General features: G+C 51.8%; 1 protein-coding gene and 1 long non-coding RNA gene across 4 annotated transcripts in view; one reads left to right on the forward strand and one right to left on the reverse strand.

The window, feature by feature from the left end:
* The window catches only part of LOC121136060, a 15357-nt gene extending 12064 nt beyond the window's left edge, over window positions 1-3293 (reverse strand). Inside the window, exon 1 of the long non-coding RNA XR_005873168.1 lies at window positions 3181-3293. This is a non-coding gene — a long non-coding RNA (uncharacterized LOC121136060). The remainder of the gene's footprint in view (window positions 1-3180) is intronic.
* Window positions 3115-17444, forward strand: part of Lhx2 (LIM homeobox 2) — a 27650-nt gene continuing 13320 nt past the window's right edge. Inside the window, exons 1-2 of one of the 3 annotated variants that reach the window (XM_005082086.4) lie at window positions 3115-3184; window positions 16665-16867. In XM_005082086.4, coding sequence (XP_005082143.1) covers window positions 16668-16867 — 200 coding nt within the window. In that variant the 5' untranslated portion in view covers window positions 3115-3184; window positions 16665-16667. Of the gene's footprint in view, window positions 3185-3423; window positions 3556-14365; window positions 15178-16664; window positions 16868-17444 lie in introns of those variants that run through there. The other 2 variants (XM_013121982.3, XM_005082084.4) reach the window with 2 other exon arrangements.

The following is a 17444-nucleotide window of genomic DNA, read 5'->3' on the forward strand; positions in this document are numbered from 1 at the left end:
TCCACAGCCTGATTCTCTTCCGGAGACTACTACAAGCAGGGTCCAGATCCCTGTCCCCATCTGTGTGTATGGGGAGGGCCAGGTCGCCCAGCCTGGGGAGTCCCTCGCCAAGCCCAGACCCCAGGGCAAGTCGGCTCTCCTCCCCACTGGGTTGAGAGGGACTTCCCCGTCTCTTGATTTGGAAACAAAGTGCAGAAAGTCAGCCCTGGAAAGTTTCCCCGTGTGAAGTTTAAAAGCGCTTGTGCCGAAGAGGCCGGCTTTGAAGCAGCTCGCGGGGCCCCTCGGCAGGCTCCTGCGAGTCAGAGGGCCGGCCTCGCCTCAGATCCGCCTGCCTGCCTCCGCAGGGCTGGGAAATGGGAATTGTTTTTAAGTTGAAAAATTACTCGCGGAGCTGACTCCTCTACCACCGCCTTCCTTTTGTTCTCAGCTGTCTCCTGCTTCACTCTGCCTTCTCTCTCTCTCTCTTTGCTTCTTCCTTTTAGCGAAAAGGAACCAGTCCGCCTGGGTTCAAACCCTAGTACAGGCCGCTCAGGACGGTCAGGAGCGTTCACCTTTCTGGACCCTAGCAGTTTATCAGAAAAGGGAAGGTAACTGTGCCCAAGAGGCAGGGTGCTGGGAAGGCTGTCAGAGGTTACTGCTTACCTGGCACGGAGGAAGAGCTCCCACGTGCTCTAAAGACCTGTCTACCTGCAGCTGGCTGCATAGACAAGTCTCGGCCTCAGCGCCTCATTTGAGTCCTCCTCCCTTTCCAACCCTTGGCGTGGACGCTGTTTTTTGTTTCCATCCTCTCAGTATGTGTTACTGAGTGTTCGCCTTTGGTCAGGCATGGTGCCACACCCGGGGGTCTAGGATGTATATCAATTCAAGGCAGGCCTACCCTCAGAGAACTTGCAGTCTCAAGCACTCCGTCAGACTCCCTCATACTGGTCGTTGATATCCTGTGTTCCAAAGTGTCTATGATTGTTTTGGGAGGGCAGGAACAATACCCGACACGTAGCCTGTCACACAGCAGATGACCCCTGGCCACTGTTCCTTCAATATAGCCGTTTGAGGTCAGCTCCTGTGTGCCTGACATGATGGCATAGAGATCTAACTATGAACATGTTCTCTTAGGAAGGTCACTTAGGTAAAGAAAGAGAAGACACTGAGATAAAGTGGTGGAGGATGCAAATGGCGTGTCTCCCCGGACCTGGCTTCCTCCAGGTCAGAAGCAGGAAACTAGGATTGAAGTGGTTGCAGGTTAGTATTAAGGCAGGCAGTTCCCGCCACTGAGGTTCAGATTCCTACATAGCATCCCTAGGACCCGCCCCCTCAGCCTGGACCACCTCTCCAGCCGCATTCTCCTCCCACACATGCCTTTCCGGCCCTGGTATTTCTGCCTCTGCCGAGCACAGCTTTCACCCATTCCTCCAGCATGCTTTTCTAGCAGACTGCGTCCCCTGGTCTCTCCCTCAGGTCTCAGCGTTAATGACCACACCTTGAGAAAGTCCTTCCTGGTCCCCTCCTCCTTCAAGACCAGTTCCTCAGGATACTTGGTCACAATGTGTATCCCTTCCCTCCAGTTAGGAGCCAGTGCATAAATGCAGAAACCACACCTGCCTTGGGAGTTGTCACCTCTTCTGTAGCACCTAAATAAAACCTAGGGCAGAGTGGAAACTTTCCATAGACTGGCACATTAGACAAACCACAAATAATCTAACCACAAAAGAAAACTGGCCATTGCTTCTATTTCCTAGATGAGGAAACAAGCTTGGGATGGTGTGACCTGACCAAGTAAGTCATCTTGAACTCATGTCTGTTTGACTCTGAAGACACATACCATCTAGGAGGAACCTCCTGGTGTTTAAAAGCCAATCATAGGGCCCGGTAAGAAAGAGCCAGCAGGTGACACAGTCTGGAATATCAGACCCAGCTCTAAGGTGTACCCAACCAAAATCTGGAACAGGGGTTAAGAAACCGCAGGTATGATTCAGGAGGGGCTTTGGAGACCCCAGAAGAAAACCCTTGACATTCCCTGCTAAATTGGTCTGGCTTGCCCTGGTGACTGAGCAGCTGCCAAGGTGGCTGCTGCCTTTGCTAATGTGTGAGTTTCGGGAGGGGATCCAGAGCCCCTGGTACACCCTGCTTCCACACCTCGCTTCACAACCTCCTCCTTGTTTATTAGCTTGTATTAAAGATAATGAAACTGCAACTGAGGGCTTGGGGTGACTTGTCCGAGGTCCCACGGCAGGGAAAGGACTTGAGTTGGATTCTGGGGACCTCTGTTCCAAACAGGGACAGGAAAGAACAGCCTATCTTTCCGAGCAGAGGGAGAAAGGGGTACCGAGTTGGGGGTTGGGGACGTAGAAATTAGAGAGAGGGAGAAAATGGTGAGGATGAGAGAGGAGAGAGGGGTAGGAGAGGCAGCCCCACCTTGGGAAAGAGAGGCGCAGCCAGGAAATGCTGGGGACACAGGGAGTGTTCTAGGGAGGACAGGAGACGAAGAGATAGACACCCAGGATGGATGGAGACTGAGGGAGGCGGGCCAAGCCAAACCGGGAGCGGGGCCAGCGAAGCCGGTGACGGGGCGGAGGGGGGGGGTGCGGGGGGGTGCGGGGGGGGTGCGGGGGGGGCAGGAGCCCAGCCGGCGCGGGACGGCGGCGGGCGGGGCACCCAGGCCAGGACGCTGCAGCGCAATCGCCTCTTCTCCGCGCTCCCGCCGGCCCAGCCGCCCCCGCCCGCACCCGCAGCCTAATGACCGCGTCCGGTCCGAGCCCACTCGAGGCGGCCGTCAGCTGGCAGCGCGGGGTTCACGGGGACAGAGCGCCGCAGCCAGGGTGGCAGCTCCCGGGGCTCCGCGGGCCCTGATTGATTTGTCAGCCCAGGCGAGCCAGCAGCCACTCCGATCACTGCTGCACCGCCCCGGCTCCCGGGCCGGCCCCTCAGGCTGGAGCGCCCCGCCGGCCCCAGGAGGGAGCCCCTCGTCCCTCGGTCCGCTCCCCGGCGCCCCTCCCCGGTCCCCTGCGGGCATCGCCAGGCCCCGGGGCTGCCCTCCGCCCGGTCCCCCCCTTTGGGCACCGTGCCAGCCCCGCCAGTGCTCGCCCTGCTGCTGCCCCCCAGTCCTGTACCGCCGCCCCCCGCGCCCCGGCCCTGGCCCGGGGCTGCCCGCAGAGCCGGCCACACCCGCTGCCGAGGGCTCACCAAGGTAAGAGGCTCCGGGGAGGACTGCGTGCAAGGCACTGGGCTGGGCCACCGCGGGCACTCTCAGGTCGGCATAGACGCTTCGGCTGCCACCCAGCCCGGAACCTTCGAGGGCCTGGAAGGAACTGGGTGATAGTTACTAGTCTTCCAGTCCTGGGAGTGAAGGGTCTGGCTTTCGAGTACGGAGCTCTAGTGTCCATCTCTTTTAAGGAATTCTCTTCCTCTCTCACTATCATCTCTAGGTCTCTGAAGTCACCATTTCCTGATGTCTCTTTAGAGGAATCACCCCTTTTCTTCTCCTTTCCCTAAGCAAGAAGTGGATCTCTATTCCTCTTCCCAAACAAGCCCATTTTCTCTCCTTCCCAGTTTGGAAAGGTTTGTTCCCTCTTTCTCACTCCTCAATTTAGAAAGAATTCCTCTCTGCCCACAATTTACAACCGTCTCAGTCAGCAGCACCCTCCCATGCTGAAGGCTAGACGCTCTTTTCTGTTACCCCTTTACCCCCACTTAATTAGATGAGCAGTTCGAGTCTTTAACTCGGGACAGGGGAGCGGGTGTTTTTCTGGTGTGGGGGCGAAGCAGAGAGACTTTTCGCTCAAAGCCAGGTACCAGCCGTCCATCTGTGCCAGAACGAAGACAGCTGCCCAGCCTCAGTCAGGTGCATTTGCTTCCAGGGGCAAGAAGGAAAGATTTTACCCTCAGACAAAGAATTAAGCCCAAGGGAGTCTTTTCTAACACCTTCCAAGGGGGGAGCCTCTCAACCTCTGGACAGGGGGCTACACCTAGCTTCCCTCCTGCACCCCTTAACTTTAAAGTAGTTTAATGAACACACAGAGAGAAATCATTTGTTTTTCACTGCGTGGTGAGCAGTCTACAAAGAGAAATAGGAAAGGAGGGAGAGAGCCTTATCTCTGATCCCCGCAATTAGTTCCCTGGGATGAGGGGGGGCAACCCCGGAGCCTCAGTTCTTCAGACACAAAAGCATTTAGATCGCTTTAGACCGGTTAATCCTGAGTCTGGCTCGGGTCTCTTTTGTTTCCCAACTCCATTGTGGGTTTTGTGCAGTTTCTCTGTGTTCGAGTGATTGACTAGCCAATGGATGGTAATTATCCAAATGTCCCCTCTGTCCTTTGACTGACTTCTCTGTATTATGGGCAACTGTCATGCATTCTGTCATTCCATATCATATTACACGTATTATCATATGAAGTTCCCCCCTCCTTTAAAGGAGGGATCTTCGGCCCAGATGCTGCTGCTTTTAGAAGAAAGGGCCCCCGAATAATTTGTGCTGGGCACAGTTTGCAATACAGAGCAGGGGACTCTGGAGATGGGAGGTTCTGCAGGTAATTTTTTTTCCAGGCTGGGGGTAGGGTGGTCTCTGGGGTTGAGGTTCTAAGGATTTGTGTGGGAACTTGGAGCAGGTTTACCAGATGTATTCTTTGGGTCACATCCCTAGAGTGATGTGAATGGATCTGTGGGTTCATTTATGGAGAAACTTGGTAACTGTTTTCTGAGCCCTGACTATGAGAAAATTCTACACAAATGGTTCCTTTTTGGAGTAACTAGATCATAGTGGCACATGTTCAGGAAACCAGCCCCTAGGATCCTGTGGCCCTTCACAGGACAAGCCCTTGGACTCTTGGCCCAGTTTGCTGCCAAGCAGATTGGGGGTGGAAGGACCAGCTGTATGCATTTCAAACCGCTGTGTGCTGGTGCTAAAGCTCTCAGAAGGGGCCAGCTTTTCTTGCCATGCTCCAGCACAGCAAACTTGGTGCCCCTTGGTGCGATTGTGTGTGCCATCACTTAAGAAGAAGGCGAGATTTATAACCAGGAGGCTTTGCACACAGAGACTCTGGGGTCCTCTGAATCTGTGGGCAGGACTGAGCCTTTCTTCTGCTAAAATGTGAAAAAGTGTTTTATTATTGCAATGGATATGAAGTGTTGCCCAGATGTACAGCCTTGCAGTTAATTACCTTGTTCTTCATCAAATATATGAGCAATAAATTCTCCAGGAAGGATCTCTCTCTCTCTCTCTCTCTCTCTCTCTCTCTCTCTCTCTCTCTCTCTGTGTGTGTGTGTGTGTGTGTGTGAGAGAGAGAGAGAGAGAGAGAGAGAGAGAGAGAGAGTAAATGGATGGATAGATGAATGCATGAGAGAGAGCAACTCATATTCTTTTTTAAGACCATGGAAAGAGACATACTATTTTATGGGAAGCTTGATATATACTACCAAAGATACTTTGAATTTTTCAGTGATCAAATATACATGATCAAGCTGTGCATGTTAGGGTGCGAGGTATGTTGACGGTCAATGGCTATTGATCAGGCTGTTAAGTATTTCTGCTCAGTTTTAGAAATATAGATAGATCCCAGATGATTTAATGAATTGGGTAACTAAGAAACTAGCATTTGGTTCCTTTTGCAAAGGGAAATGGCTAGTCAATTGAATAACAGCTCTACCATTGCTTAACCCCCATGTGAAAAGAAAATAGAAAAAGATAAGGAAAACCTTAGAAAGTGGGAATTTCATTAGCAGATATTTTCAAGAATGAAGTAAAAATATTCCAAATATCTTATTTGGCATCTGCCCAGAGCAATCACTTTAACCTGACCCAGCCTTGTTCACAGACTCAGAGTTTACATTTGACTGCCTATCCAGTTATCTGTCTGTTTTATACACACACACACACACACACACACACACACACACACCATTTTGCAACCAGTTTTGACCCACACTGATGCACCACTGAGAAATGGTGAGGGAACCATTTCTGGGGATAGGATCTAAAGTCCTGTACACCTTCTGCTTAGGAACCAAGCTAAATGGCCACATGGATTTCCCCAATTAACTAATTTATCATCAAAGGTCTACTTAGAAAGGTATGGAGAGATGGAGGATGGATATTTAAAGATAATCTCTAATTGGTTTGGAAAAATTTGGTCCATGACATCTAGATCCCCCTTCCTTCCTTTTTCATCCCCTCTCTCCTGCTCCCCTTTTCCCTTTCTTTCCTATGTCTTTCTCTCATTTTGCCTCCTAGAAATTAAAAGTGGACTTGAGGAAGGAGTTGCCTTGCATCACACACTTAGGGAGAGGAGAAGGGGGTGAAAATGAACTCTTAAATTTTATTGTTATATAGCAATTTTATTTATAACCATCCAATTAGCTATTTTGTAAAAGAAACATATTTAGGAAAATGAGCTCTCACTCAGACTGGAAAATTTAAGCTTACAGACAGGATTGATAGTTGGGACTTGTTTTTATACCTTAAAAAGACAGTGTAGATTTTTAGTGGGTTTTTTTTTGTCTGCAAAATATTCTTTTCCAGCTATGTACCCCTCATCAGAGAAGCTCATACATCCTTACTGATGAATCCCCTCTTGAGATGGAACCAAAATTGCGCCCCCCCCCCGCCCCGGTCTCTCAAAAAAAAAAAGTTGATCCACCCTGAAATGGAAGAGTCCCCCCTGATTGGGTGGACATGCCCTTTCACCTCACTGTGTCTGACCTATCACTTAATTAATCTCTCCCAGATGCAGAGCTGTCCACAATACCAATGGTGAGCAGTATCTGGAACAAAGCAGGAAGCTTTTAAAAGAAAGAACCACAGTGAGATTTGAGGCTCTTAAAGACGTGTAAATCATCATCTTTGGATTTGAATGTCAGAAAGGGTCCTAAGTTTGCTACAAACTTCCTGTGCCTTTCTTAGGCCACTGCTGTCTACGCAGATTCATTCTCTGCCTCTCTCTCCTCTGCCTCTGCCTCACTTTCTTCTGCCTCCCCCTTTCTCTGGATCCATGGCTGGTTTCTTGAAAACTGTCCTTTGCTTCTTAGCCTTGTCTTGGGCTCTTCAGACCCTTTCTATACCATTAGGGTTATCAAGGTGGCCAGCTTCAGAGGCTTTGAGTGACAAAATATTGACTTCGTTGGCTGGTACCTATGAACATTTGTGCTGGAGGCACCTTGGCGACATACAGAGGATAGTTCATTAATTTAACAACTTGCTAATTGCTGCTTGAGCTACTATATAGAGATGAAACAGGTTTATAAAAGATGACAATTTGAGGAATTCATATTTTTTGCTGAAAGGGTTTTCATAAATGGGTCCTGGAAATCGCTGCTTTGACTCATTGTCAACTATTCAATTGAGCTTCAGTTACTGGTAAAATATGATCCAGGACCCTTAATGGGGGGGCGCTGATGGGAGAGCTTTGTTGGATCTGGTGCAGGTGGCACTGTTTAATAAGCATGGGAAGAGTGGATAATGTACTGCTTGCAAAGAGAAGTAAATGCAAGATAGATCACTCTTAATTATGGCTGTCCCCAGAAATGGAGATGTAAGCTGAACGGTCAACTGAGGGGGGAGTTTCAAACAAACCCAATTGTCCACTGCCTTTTTTTCCTGCCTTTTCTTCTTACTCACTTTTGAGGGGACACAGTGGTTTGAAAGTCAATTTGGATGAACTCATCAGACCCCAAACAAGCACAAATTAAAAACCTGATTCTGCTAACCTATCAATGTCTACCTTAACTGTCTAGGAACCCTATTATCGGAGGGTCAGCTTTGGCGCTAATATAGGGCCCTCTGAACATTTCTTCCTACCAGAGATCCTCATAAGCTCATTGCAAACTAGTTTTCATATTTCATTGCAAAATGTCAGAGACTTTGTTTTTGTTTTTGTTTTGTTTGAATCTCTTAATGCTTGAAAAAAATGAATCTATAGGAAATCAAAGCGTGAATACTTAAGCAAACAGAATTTCCCATATACCTGCAAGGGCTCTAATGATTTCCATTCATGCAAAGATAATAAATGGGACATTAGTTGTTTTAATTAATGGAAGAATAAAAAATGCTGGGGGGTGTGCCTAGGGGCTGGGTTTCAGCTGAAGTGTCCGTGGGAAATGACTCATTCCTCACCTAAAGAGACAATAGCAACTTCTCTGTACAGCTAATCAGACCTGGGCAAAGTTGGGCTGGGGCTGGGGAAGGGTCTTTCTAAGAACTCTGGACAAGATGATAGTCATATTAGCCATTTTCTCTCTCAAACTCACTTTTCCAGTTGTAAAAATGCCTAAAAAAGGTTCAATTTGGGTTGAAGCCTAGTATGATCTGTAAAACAATATCAAAGCTGGAGGGCCCAAAGCAGTGTCCCTCAGCTAGGAGACAGAAAGGATGGGGTTGAATGGGTATGCTAAGTACAGGATGGCTTGTACAGCAGCAGAAGTGTCAGCAAGTGGTTACAGTGTCTTGGATTTTTGAAGGGGGATCCAGAGAGAAACCAGGCCCAGAATCTTGAGGCAAAACCTCTTTCTGATTTATGGAAATATTTACCAAACCCACCTTCAGGCTAGTGAGCCATGGCTGGGCACCCGAATCTATTAATGTTGGTGTATGTGAAGCTCATAAAAGATTTATAGAGAAACTTGTGTTCAAAATGGAGTTTAGGGTGCCTTGCATTCTTAGAGGGAGGAAGGGATGGATGCCTTTGAATAAAGAAAGGCTGGTGGGAAAGATTTCTAGTATCCAGCCTGTGGAATGAGAGGATGCCAGCCCTCTGGTGCCCTCTCTTCTGCCTCCCCCACTGCCACCATCCCCACTCCCTCCAGCAGAGCTCTCTTGATTTTAAACAACTTTGGTTCCTCGGGTAAGAAAATGTATTTCTCTGTTTGTCTATCTCTCTCCCTTCCTGAAAGACTTGCAGAGCAGGGGTTAACAAAATGCCCTTTCTGGGACTGGTTGTTATTCTGGACTAGATTGAAAAGAACTGACTCTCTAGGTACAAGATGTGGTTGTAGCACATGTAATACAAGGCCTCTCGTTGCGATATTCCTTTTTATTCCAGAACAGAGTATAACTTTTTGTGAAAATTACCTGGAGAGGGGGAGACTGCAATTAGCTAGTGTGTATTTTGTTGCAATTATTCTTTAAGAATAATTTGATCTGACAGATTTATATTGTTGACAAAGTGATTTGAGGAAGGCCCAAACACAAACTTTCCGCACCCTAATCAATAATGTTTTTTTTTTTTTTGCTGAAGGTGAACAATCTGTGACCTAGAAATCCTATTTCTCTTACCAATTCCCTGCAATAAAATTGAGCATTTTGTCACCACTTTGAGAAACACTGCCAAACACCTTAAAACACATGTCACATGCCAACAGCCCCTCACTTCCCTCCTCCGGGAGTTTCTACATCTGGAACCATAATCACAGATTAAAAACCTTGACAAAATTGCATCTGAACACATTCCTCTCCACAGCCCTTACTTTCTCATAGCACTTAATACAATATTAATACTTGCTACCAAAAGACAGGTGGAGGAAAGGGCGGCCATCCTTCACGCTTCCTGCTGCACCATGTTCAAACCTGAAATTCACATTTCGTGTTTCATTTTAAGTCCAGTGCAGTTAACAGGGAGAGGGAGATAGGGAGAGAGAGAGAGAGAGAGAGAGAGAGAGAGAGAGAGAGAGAGAGAGAGAGAGAGAGAGAGAGGGCACCCTGGTTAGTTCTCCAACCTTCTTAGCTGCTCCCAAGCAGTTTTGAAATTGTTCAGACACTGCAGGGAGAAGAGGGGAAGCACTGGGCTTCTATCTGCTTGTCACAGGCCCAAGCTACTTCTCTGTTCCAGTGTCACAGACATGGGGCTCCTTTTGGAAATAATGAAGGCCCCATTGACTTACATTGTCAATACTGGGGATCAGCAGATCTCTGTGTGTATGACCAAAGCAGTGAGTGGATTTCATAGAGAAAGAGCCATGCCTGAGCAGATTGGTGGCATCGGACAACTCGCCCATCAATATAAAGCAATCTCCTTGTCCCCAGAAAGCGTTTCTGCCATCCCTGTGACCCTCACCCCACCTTTTCCTGATGCTGCCTCCTCTCCACACTCCTTTGCCCAGTGTGTGTGTGTGTGGGGGGGGTCATTTCATTTCTCTGTTCTACAAGCAAGAAGCAGAGATTAGAAAGAAGACAAAAAAGTGCAGGAGGTGTTCCCCAGTGGGGTCTCCTGGGGGCATGTGGCAGTAACCTGAAGGCTGAGGGCTTTGTTCAGTGCATACTCTCAAATCAGACCTCTTCCCTCTTAAAATATCCAGGTTTTTGAAATAAGTAATCAGTAACAGGAGAGAGGGAGAGAGACAGAGAGACAGAGAGACAAAGACAGAGACACAGCATAGAGAGAGAGAGAGAGAGAGAGAGAGAGATTTCCTGAGCAAGACCCACTTTAGTTAGCAAATTTGTTGAATGGTACAAGCAAGTATAGAGAAGCTATGCTTTACACAGGGGACAGGGTCAACAGCGGTGGGCCACTGGGCCTGTGACTGCAGCCAACAGCTTTAAGAAAACAGCTCTTTCCGCAGCGAGACTGAGAAGAAATGTTGGCATAGCCTCTTTCTCCCTCACAGTTGTTATTCGAGAGGTCTCCATCTTCAGAGCTTGAGACGATCCTTTGGTAGTAACCAAGCCTAGGCAGGAGAGTCTGGGGGCGGGGCGTTTCCCCTGCTCCGAACCCTTCCGGGATGTCTCCCCAGCCCGAGGTTTGTTCTATTTGTCTTTCCCTCCGGGGAGACTCCAAAGGCTGCAGAAATCTGGGCGCCTGCTCGCTCGCTTGTCAAAAAGCAAACTGTCTTCACATACTCCAAGAGTAACATCCCTGCCTAGGAAGAGGAAGGAAAGAGGCAAAATAAATAAAACCAGTTAATGTTGTAGTTAACTTGCAAATCAAGTAAATCTGTTGGTGCCGTATTTGAGAAATAAACCACGAGAGCGTCACAGCAAACACACACTTCTGAACGTCTTCATTTTGATTTAATGGTATATCAGCGTCAACTATCGCTTCCTCTGCTGGTACACTCGGCCTGATGCCGCGGGAGGAGGGTGCCCATGTTTATCACCGAGTGAGATGACTAATTACACCTTGTCAATCACCGGCTATGAAGACATAAAACCAGCGCGCACAATGAAATAGTTGCCTGCAGCGTCAATTAGTTGGCGATTCCGAGGGTATTTGCGTGGCCCTGCTTTGGCCGTCTCTAATAACGGGACGGAGCACCGAGAACAGCTAGCAGATCAATCACACTGGTTCCGCTGAGGCCCGCGCCCTCCTCCCCTTCTTTCCTCCTTGGGCCTGGCCTCACTTTCTGCCTGTGCAGGGCGCTTCCTCCCTCCGTGGCCCCGGCTCGGTGGCGCCGCCAGCCACGGGAGCCCCGGGAAGTTTGCGCGCGGCATCTCCGCAGCCGGCAGCCGGCAGCCCTGCAGCCTTTAGGGAGCGCCGGGGCTGGTGGCCCTTTTGTTGGAGAAGGCGTGGAGGCAGAGCTTTTGTTCTGAGTTAGTCACGGTGGCCGGCTGGAGGCTGCTACCTCATTATGCGCCGGGTCTGCTAGTCTGCCGGGAAGCAGATGGTGGGGAAGTAGGCAGCGGCGACAGTGGCCAGACCTGAATCCGGTTCACCTGTCACCTTCCACAAAATGCAGGGTACCGGGAGCTGAGAATGATTTACCCCTGACCGGGGAAGGGGGTCGAGGGACCGCCCTTCCACGCCTCTGTGAATGTCCCAGATACCTGTCCTTGCCTGATTCGCCCCACCCCACCCCCTGCCTCTCCCTTGGCTGCAGCTCCTCGAACTGTGTAAATGTCACTCACGTGTCAGGATCTGTGTTTACAGCCTGTTCCTCGCCTTGCTTAGTCTCCGAGGACAGGGCAAAGCAGTTGCGCGACGTCCCCCAGTGATTAGCAAAGTTAGCGGCCTCTGAACTCAGGGCCGGGGTGCCCAGATGCCGCCCCGCTGCGGGAGATGCGCTTCAGCCTCCAACTGACGTTTTAGCGTCTAAGCCGGATGCGGAGGGATAAATAGAGAAGCGCCTTGGGTGGCGATGCCAACGGCCCCGGAGAGTTCAGGCCAAGGATTGATGGGGACTGCGGGTCAAAGAGGTGGGTACCGAATGGTGTACATCTCTTTATGAGTATAGTTCCCTGTCCCCTGAGTAGCTCTTAGCAAGGGTCACTGTGTACCCCCCTCTCAAGCTATGAAGCAGTCCCTTGAGTCCAGCCAGCACCAAGGACGCACACTCCAAGCTTCTTACAAAAGAGTTTCCTACCCTTTCAGCGACATCCTGATGAACTCAGATTCACTTTTCATTTACTACTTTCTTTGAAAAAAAGTGTTCCAGATATCCCAGAATAACGTGCCTGTATATTCCTAGAGGTGACTGTAAACCAGGGTTTATGCAGGCACTGAATTTGACTGTCTGTATGAATATACTCATTCCTGTCTCTAGATGGATGAGATTGATGGTCTTTCCCTCAAGTTAGGGCTTTTGTTTGTTTGTTTTTGCCTTTTTGTTTTTTAAGACAGGGTTGCTTTGGAATCTGTTCTGGAACTCGCTCTGTAGACCAGGCTGGCCTTGAACTCACAGAGATCCGCTTGCCTCTGCCTCCAGAGTGCTGGGATTAAAGGCGCGCGCCGCCAAAGCCCCACTTAAGTTAGGGCATCTTTATGCATGAGTACACGAAAACCTATAACTTGAAGAGCTTCTGCCTGATTGGAGCTCAGAGACTAAGTAGGCTCGCCTGAGCAGGGAAGTGTTGGTGTGGGGTGTTCCGATGCGCCCTTGGGTCTGATGTGCACTTGTAGGCACCCCCTGCACACTAGTGTTCCTGGCTATGGTTTTGCCAATAAAGCTAAAATTCGTGCTGGCTGTATTTTTGCCAAAAGAGATTGAGCATTTCCCCAATGGACACAAACTTGGGCACCACAAGTGTAACACATATTCGTGGGCAAAAGTTTTGCACAGCGTGTGGCAAGTGTGGTCTCATGCTGCCCCAGCTGTGTGCCCTGGAGGTGAGCTGCAGAGGTCCTGGCTTCCCTTTGGCTGTGCCAGGCGGACAGACTGATATTTCAGACCACACTTCTACAGTCACCCCCCACCCGCCGCCCTTACAGAGAATTAAAACTACTTGCAAATGAACCCAGAAGAAGAGTATCTGTAACTGACTAGCCCCCCCCCCTTTCACTCAAAATCACTTTTTACTTCCCGAATCCCTGTTCAGCAAACCCATTGCCCTGGGTTCAGCTAAGAGACTCAGTCTGGGCTGGTGGTTGGGATTTGCTGGGCAGGGCATATTATTGCTGGTTCTCGTGCAACCATGTGTCTGGATGGACCCAAACACCATAGGGTGTGTGTTTGTGGGGGGGGGTGCTAGTGACATGGAGTGCCTCATAGGAAGAGAATGGCAGTTTAAGAACTACCAAGTGTATCCCAGAGCAAGAAGTTTTTGAATAGGAAAGGGAAAAGAGGGAGCAATTAAGGAATTTGCTGAGCGCCTACTATGTTCCAGGCATTTACCATTCATTTCTGTCTTTCATCACACCCAAACGCCCAAAAAGATGGGACCTTCTTGTCCATTGAGAAAGTCAAACAGGGTAAAAGAGGTTGAGTCACTTTCTTGGGGTCACACTGCACATACATGGGAGAGTTATGGACTCCTTGCTTTTTTCTCTCACTTCGTAAAAACCTGCTTTCCTCCACAATTCCAGATTTGAGAGGCTCGGGGGAAATCCAGGAGCAACAAGCGTGAGGGTGCAGTCCCTGTCTCGCTTGGAGCGAGGACATGCTGCCGTGGGGAGTCGTTGCTCCCACATTTCTTAAGCCTGGTCCCCAGGAGGCCTGCGCCGCTGCCCACATAGCCGGAGAGCAGCGCCCCAGACCAAAGGCGAGCTGGGCGGGAAGCAGCCCAAGGCTCTCAAAACTGTTTTCTGTGCCCGTCTTCTCTGCCCCTCCACCCCAGGTTCCAGAGGCAAAAGTTCCAGAGTGGAGATCTCCTGAAGCATCCTTTCTTTGGCTGTGCTTTCTTAGGATAGAGACGGCAGGAAAGGTTTAATTTTCCTTCCAGAAGAGACACGGGAAACTGTTTGCAGCTTAGAAACTACAAACCCCGCGCTCTCCCTTCTCCCTCCCTCTCGCCTCCTCCACCAACCTCGCCCACCAGCTCCCACCACCGCCTCTCTCCGTTTCTCTCCTCCTCTATCCTCTCCCCTCCCCCTGGGTCTCCCGCCTTCCCGGAGCACGCGCTGCCAAGGCCTGGGGCACCGGGCGGCCAATGGCACGGCGGCAGGACGTGATGTCAGGCGCGGCTGTAGAAAAGGCGCGGAGGCTTGCGCTGGCGCGGACTGCAGAACCGAGGCTGAGCCCGGCGCGCGCTAGAAGAGCGTAGCGCGCGGCTGGGCCGTCGGCCCGCGGCTCCTCCTCCCCCCACTCTGCTCCTCCTCCTTTTTCTCCTCCTCCTTTTTCTCCTCCTCCTCCGCCTCCTCCTCTTCCTCCTCCTCCTCTTCAATTCTCCCGGTGGCTCGGCTCAGCTCGCAGGCTTCGCAGAGACCCCTACTCCAGTTCGCCTTTGGTTGAGAACACACCCCGGGGGGGAAAGAGACGTCCAGGCTTCTGGGCAGCCCCGAGCACCTGGCTGTTCCTGGGTAAACCCCGACTGCAGCCGCCGCCGCCTGGGGCAGAGTTTGTGCCCCTGATTTGCGCCCTGGGCGCCGGAGCCTAGCGAGCGATGCCCGCGGCGTAAAAGCGCCCTCAGCGGGCGCCGACCTCTGCCCTGGTCTCCCGCCCTCACCTCACCCTCTGCCCTTGTGACCCTGGCTTAGGCGCCGCCGCCCAGGCGCCCCACGATGTAGCAGCCCCCACGCCTCGGCGGGAGGCGTCCTGGCCCGCGGGGGCCCGGGGCCCGGAGCCTGGCCTGGGGGCGCAGCCGAGCTCGGGCGGGGCCGGGGCCGCGGTGGCGATGCACCGGGCCGGTTAACGCCGGGAGCGCCAGGCAGCTGAGGCGGGGGGCAAGCCCTTCCTCGGGGCAGCCGCGTCCCCGGTCCCGCCGCGATGCTGTTCCACAGTCTGTCGGGCCCCGAGGTGCACGGGGTCATCGACGAGATGGACCGCAGGGCCAAGAGCGAGGCTCCGGCCATCAGCTCCGCCATCGACCGCGGCGACACGGAGACGGTAGGCGCGCGGCTGTGGAGTTGGGACTGAGAGCTGGGACCAGGCGAGGCCGGCCAGAGCCTCTGCTCCCCGAACTTTAGGGAGAGTCCTTCGAGATGCCCTGGACCGAGGCTGGGACCCTTGGTCAGGGTTCGAGGCACCGGGGCACCAGGCTCAGCCGAAATATGCTGGGGCGGAGAGGGAATCAAGCTTGAAACCCAGATCTGGACCCCTCGAGTGGAGGAGATCGTTGTTCTAGAAGTGGAAACCCGAGGCCATGCTCTTCTCCCCTGGCCAGGCGCTTCCATCCACAGTCCTGATTCTTCCCCACTCGGCTGCTGGCGCGGCCGCTGGCGCCTCGGGAAAAGGGAGAACTGGTGGGAGCCCTGTGGCTCTGGCTGGTTTGCGTCGCTTTCAGTCTCTTGGCTGTCGGGCTCTCTCCCCAGCTCAGTTTCAGGGCCCTGGGACTTCTGGACTAGCAATTTTCGTTGATCGTGTCCCCGCGCTCCTAGCGGGCCAAATTTGGCCAGGCAATGGTTCAGAGTTCAGGCTCCGGCCTGGCTCCTGCGGACAGAAACTCCATTAGGTTCTCTGTACCTGGCTCCGCCATCCTGGCCCCAAATAGCCTCCCCCGGGGCCAGACTAGCAGACGCTGCCTAAGCAGCGGCCGCAAAGTGACCTTTAGAGACCGAGTAGGTGGGAAGCCTGGTCCAAGCCTCTCCCGTCCAAAGCGAGAGCCACATAGCTCAGTGAGTTCCCGGTTTCCCCTGAGCCCTTCTTTTTGGGTAAACCCCCTGTGCTCCTCAGTTTGGTCAGGAAAAGATTCGGACTGGGCCTGCCTTGCACCCTGTTGGAAGGTGGGCCTATATTCCACTTAACCTTCTCCCAAGACCCAAGTGGGACCCAGTTAGTGTGGCAGAGGAGCCAGAAGTTGCTGGACCTGCCCTGCTTGAAGCTTTGGTTTAAGGATCCAGGAACTACTGAGGCTTGGGGCCAGGAACTCTGCTGCCTTTCTGAAGAGTGGTGTGTGTGTGTGTGTGTGTGTGTGTGTGTGTGTGTGTGTGTGTGTGTAGTGAGACTTTGAGTACTCGCCTTGCTTTACCTCTTGCCGCTTTCCTGGGGCCCGGCGCTTTTAATAGAGTTCGATGAATTCCCTTGGAGAGCTTACTGGAAGAGCCCCCTCTATCCTAATACTTAAAAACAACGGGACATTCGGGGCCAAGGGCAGGAGGGCAGGAATAGAGAGACCTAAGGCCCGAGAGCAAATTAGAACTGGAAACGGGCTGCAGCTTGACTGGGTGATTGTCTGGGGCTGAGCTGCGCAGCTTGGTCCCTTGGATGCTCAGATTGGGCCTGTTAGACGGGGAAAATGGGCTGCCCTTCCAGACTGCCCTCTGGGCGAATTTCAAGGCTACTCCCGGCCAGGGAAGGAGCTCGGGGCGGGTTCTCTTGGTGGGAGAGGGGCTGTAGGCTGCGGCCCACAGCGTTCTGTCTTCCTCCCTTTGTAGACCATGCCGTCCATCAGCAGTGACCGAGCTGCCTTGTGTGCGGGCTGTGGGGGCAAGATCTCTGACAGGTACTACCTGCTGGCAGTGGACAAGCAGTGGCACATGCGCTGTCTCAAGTGCTGTGAATGCAAACTCAACCTGGAGTCAGAGCTCACCTGCTTCAGCAAGGACGGGAGCATCTACTGCAAAGAAGACTACTACAGGTACGCCCTGCCCAGACCCGCTGGCCCCCAGGGACCCGAACCTCCTTTTCTGTCCCTCCCAGCAAAGCTTGCCCTACCCAAGACTCTCGTTGTCCATGCCAGCACCCACCAAATTTGGTGACAACTTTCTCCATTAGCAATTTGAGGCACTCTTGGAAAGAACCATGAAGCTGAAGTGAGCCTCCTCTCCGAGTTTAGGATGCTCAAAAACTCAGCTTGGGTGGGGGAGGTCTTCACACTTTTTTTCCCTTTTGAAGTTTCTTGATTCAACCAGGAGGATAGAAATAGACACCCAAACTCCGGCGGCATGGCTGATATGAAGCCCAGTTGGCGGGAGAGGAGGCTAGCGCAGCAGCTCGGGGTCTTGGGGTGGTAATAAAAGTTGGCCAGGGTTCGGAGCTGAGGTCCCGCTTTCTCCTCCCCCGCTTTAGAGTTAGGGTCTACTTATGTATTCTTCCTGCGTTTCTCTGTCTCTGTTTCTTTCTTTCCCCACCTCTGTTTCTTCCAAGTTACAGCGGTGTGTAGGATTCCCAGGTGCTGGTCTGGAGGGCAGGGGCAAAGGTTGAGGAAGGGGTAA

This window comes from Mesocricetus auratus, unplaced genomic scaffold (assembly GCF_017639785.1).
Source record: "Mesocricetus auratus isolate SY011 unplaced genomic scaffold, BCM_Maur_2.0 Super-Scaffold_100047, whole genome shotgun sequence".
Taxonomy (NCBI): domain Eukaryota; kingdom Metazoa; phylum Chordata; class Mammalia; order Rodentia; family Cricetidae; genus Mesocricetus; species Mesocricetus auratus.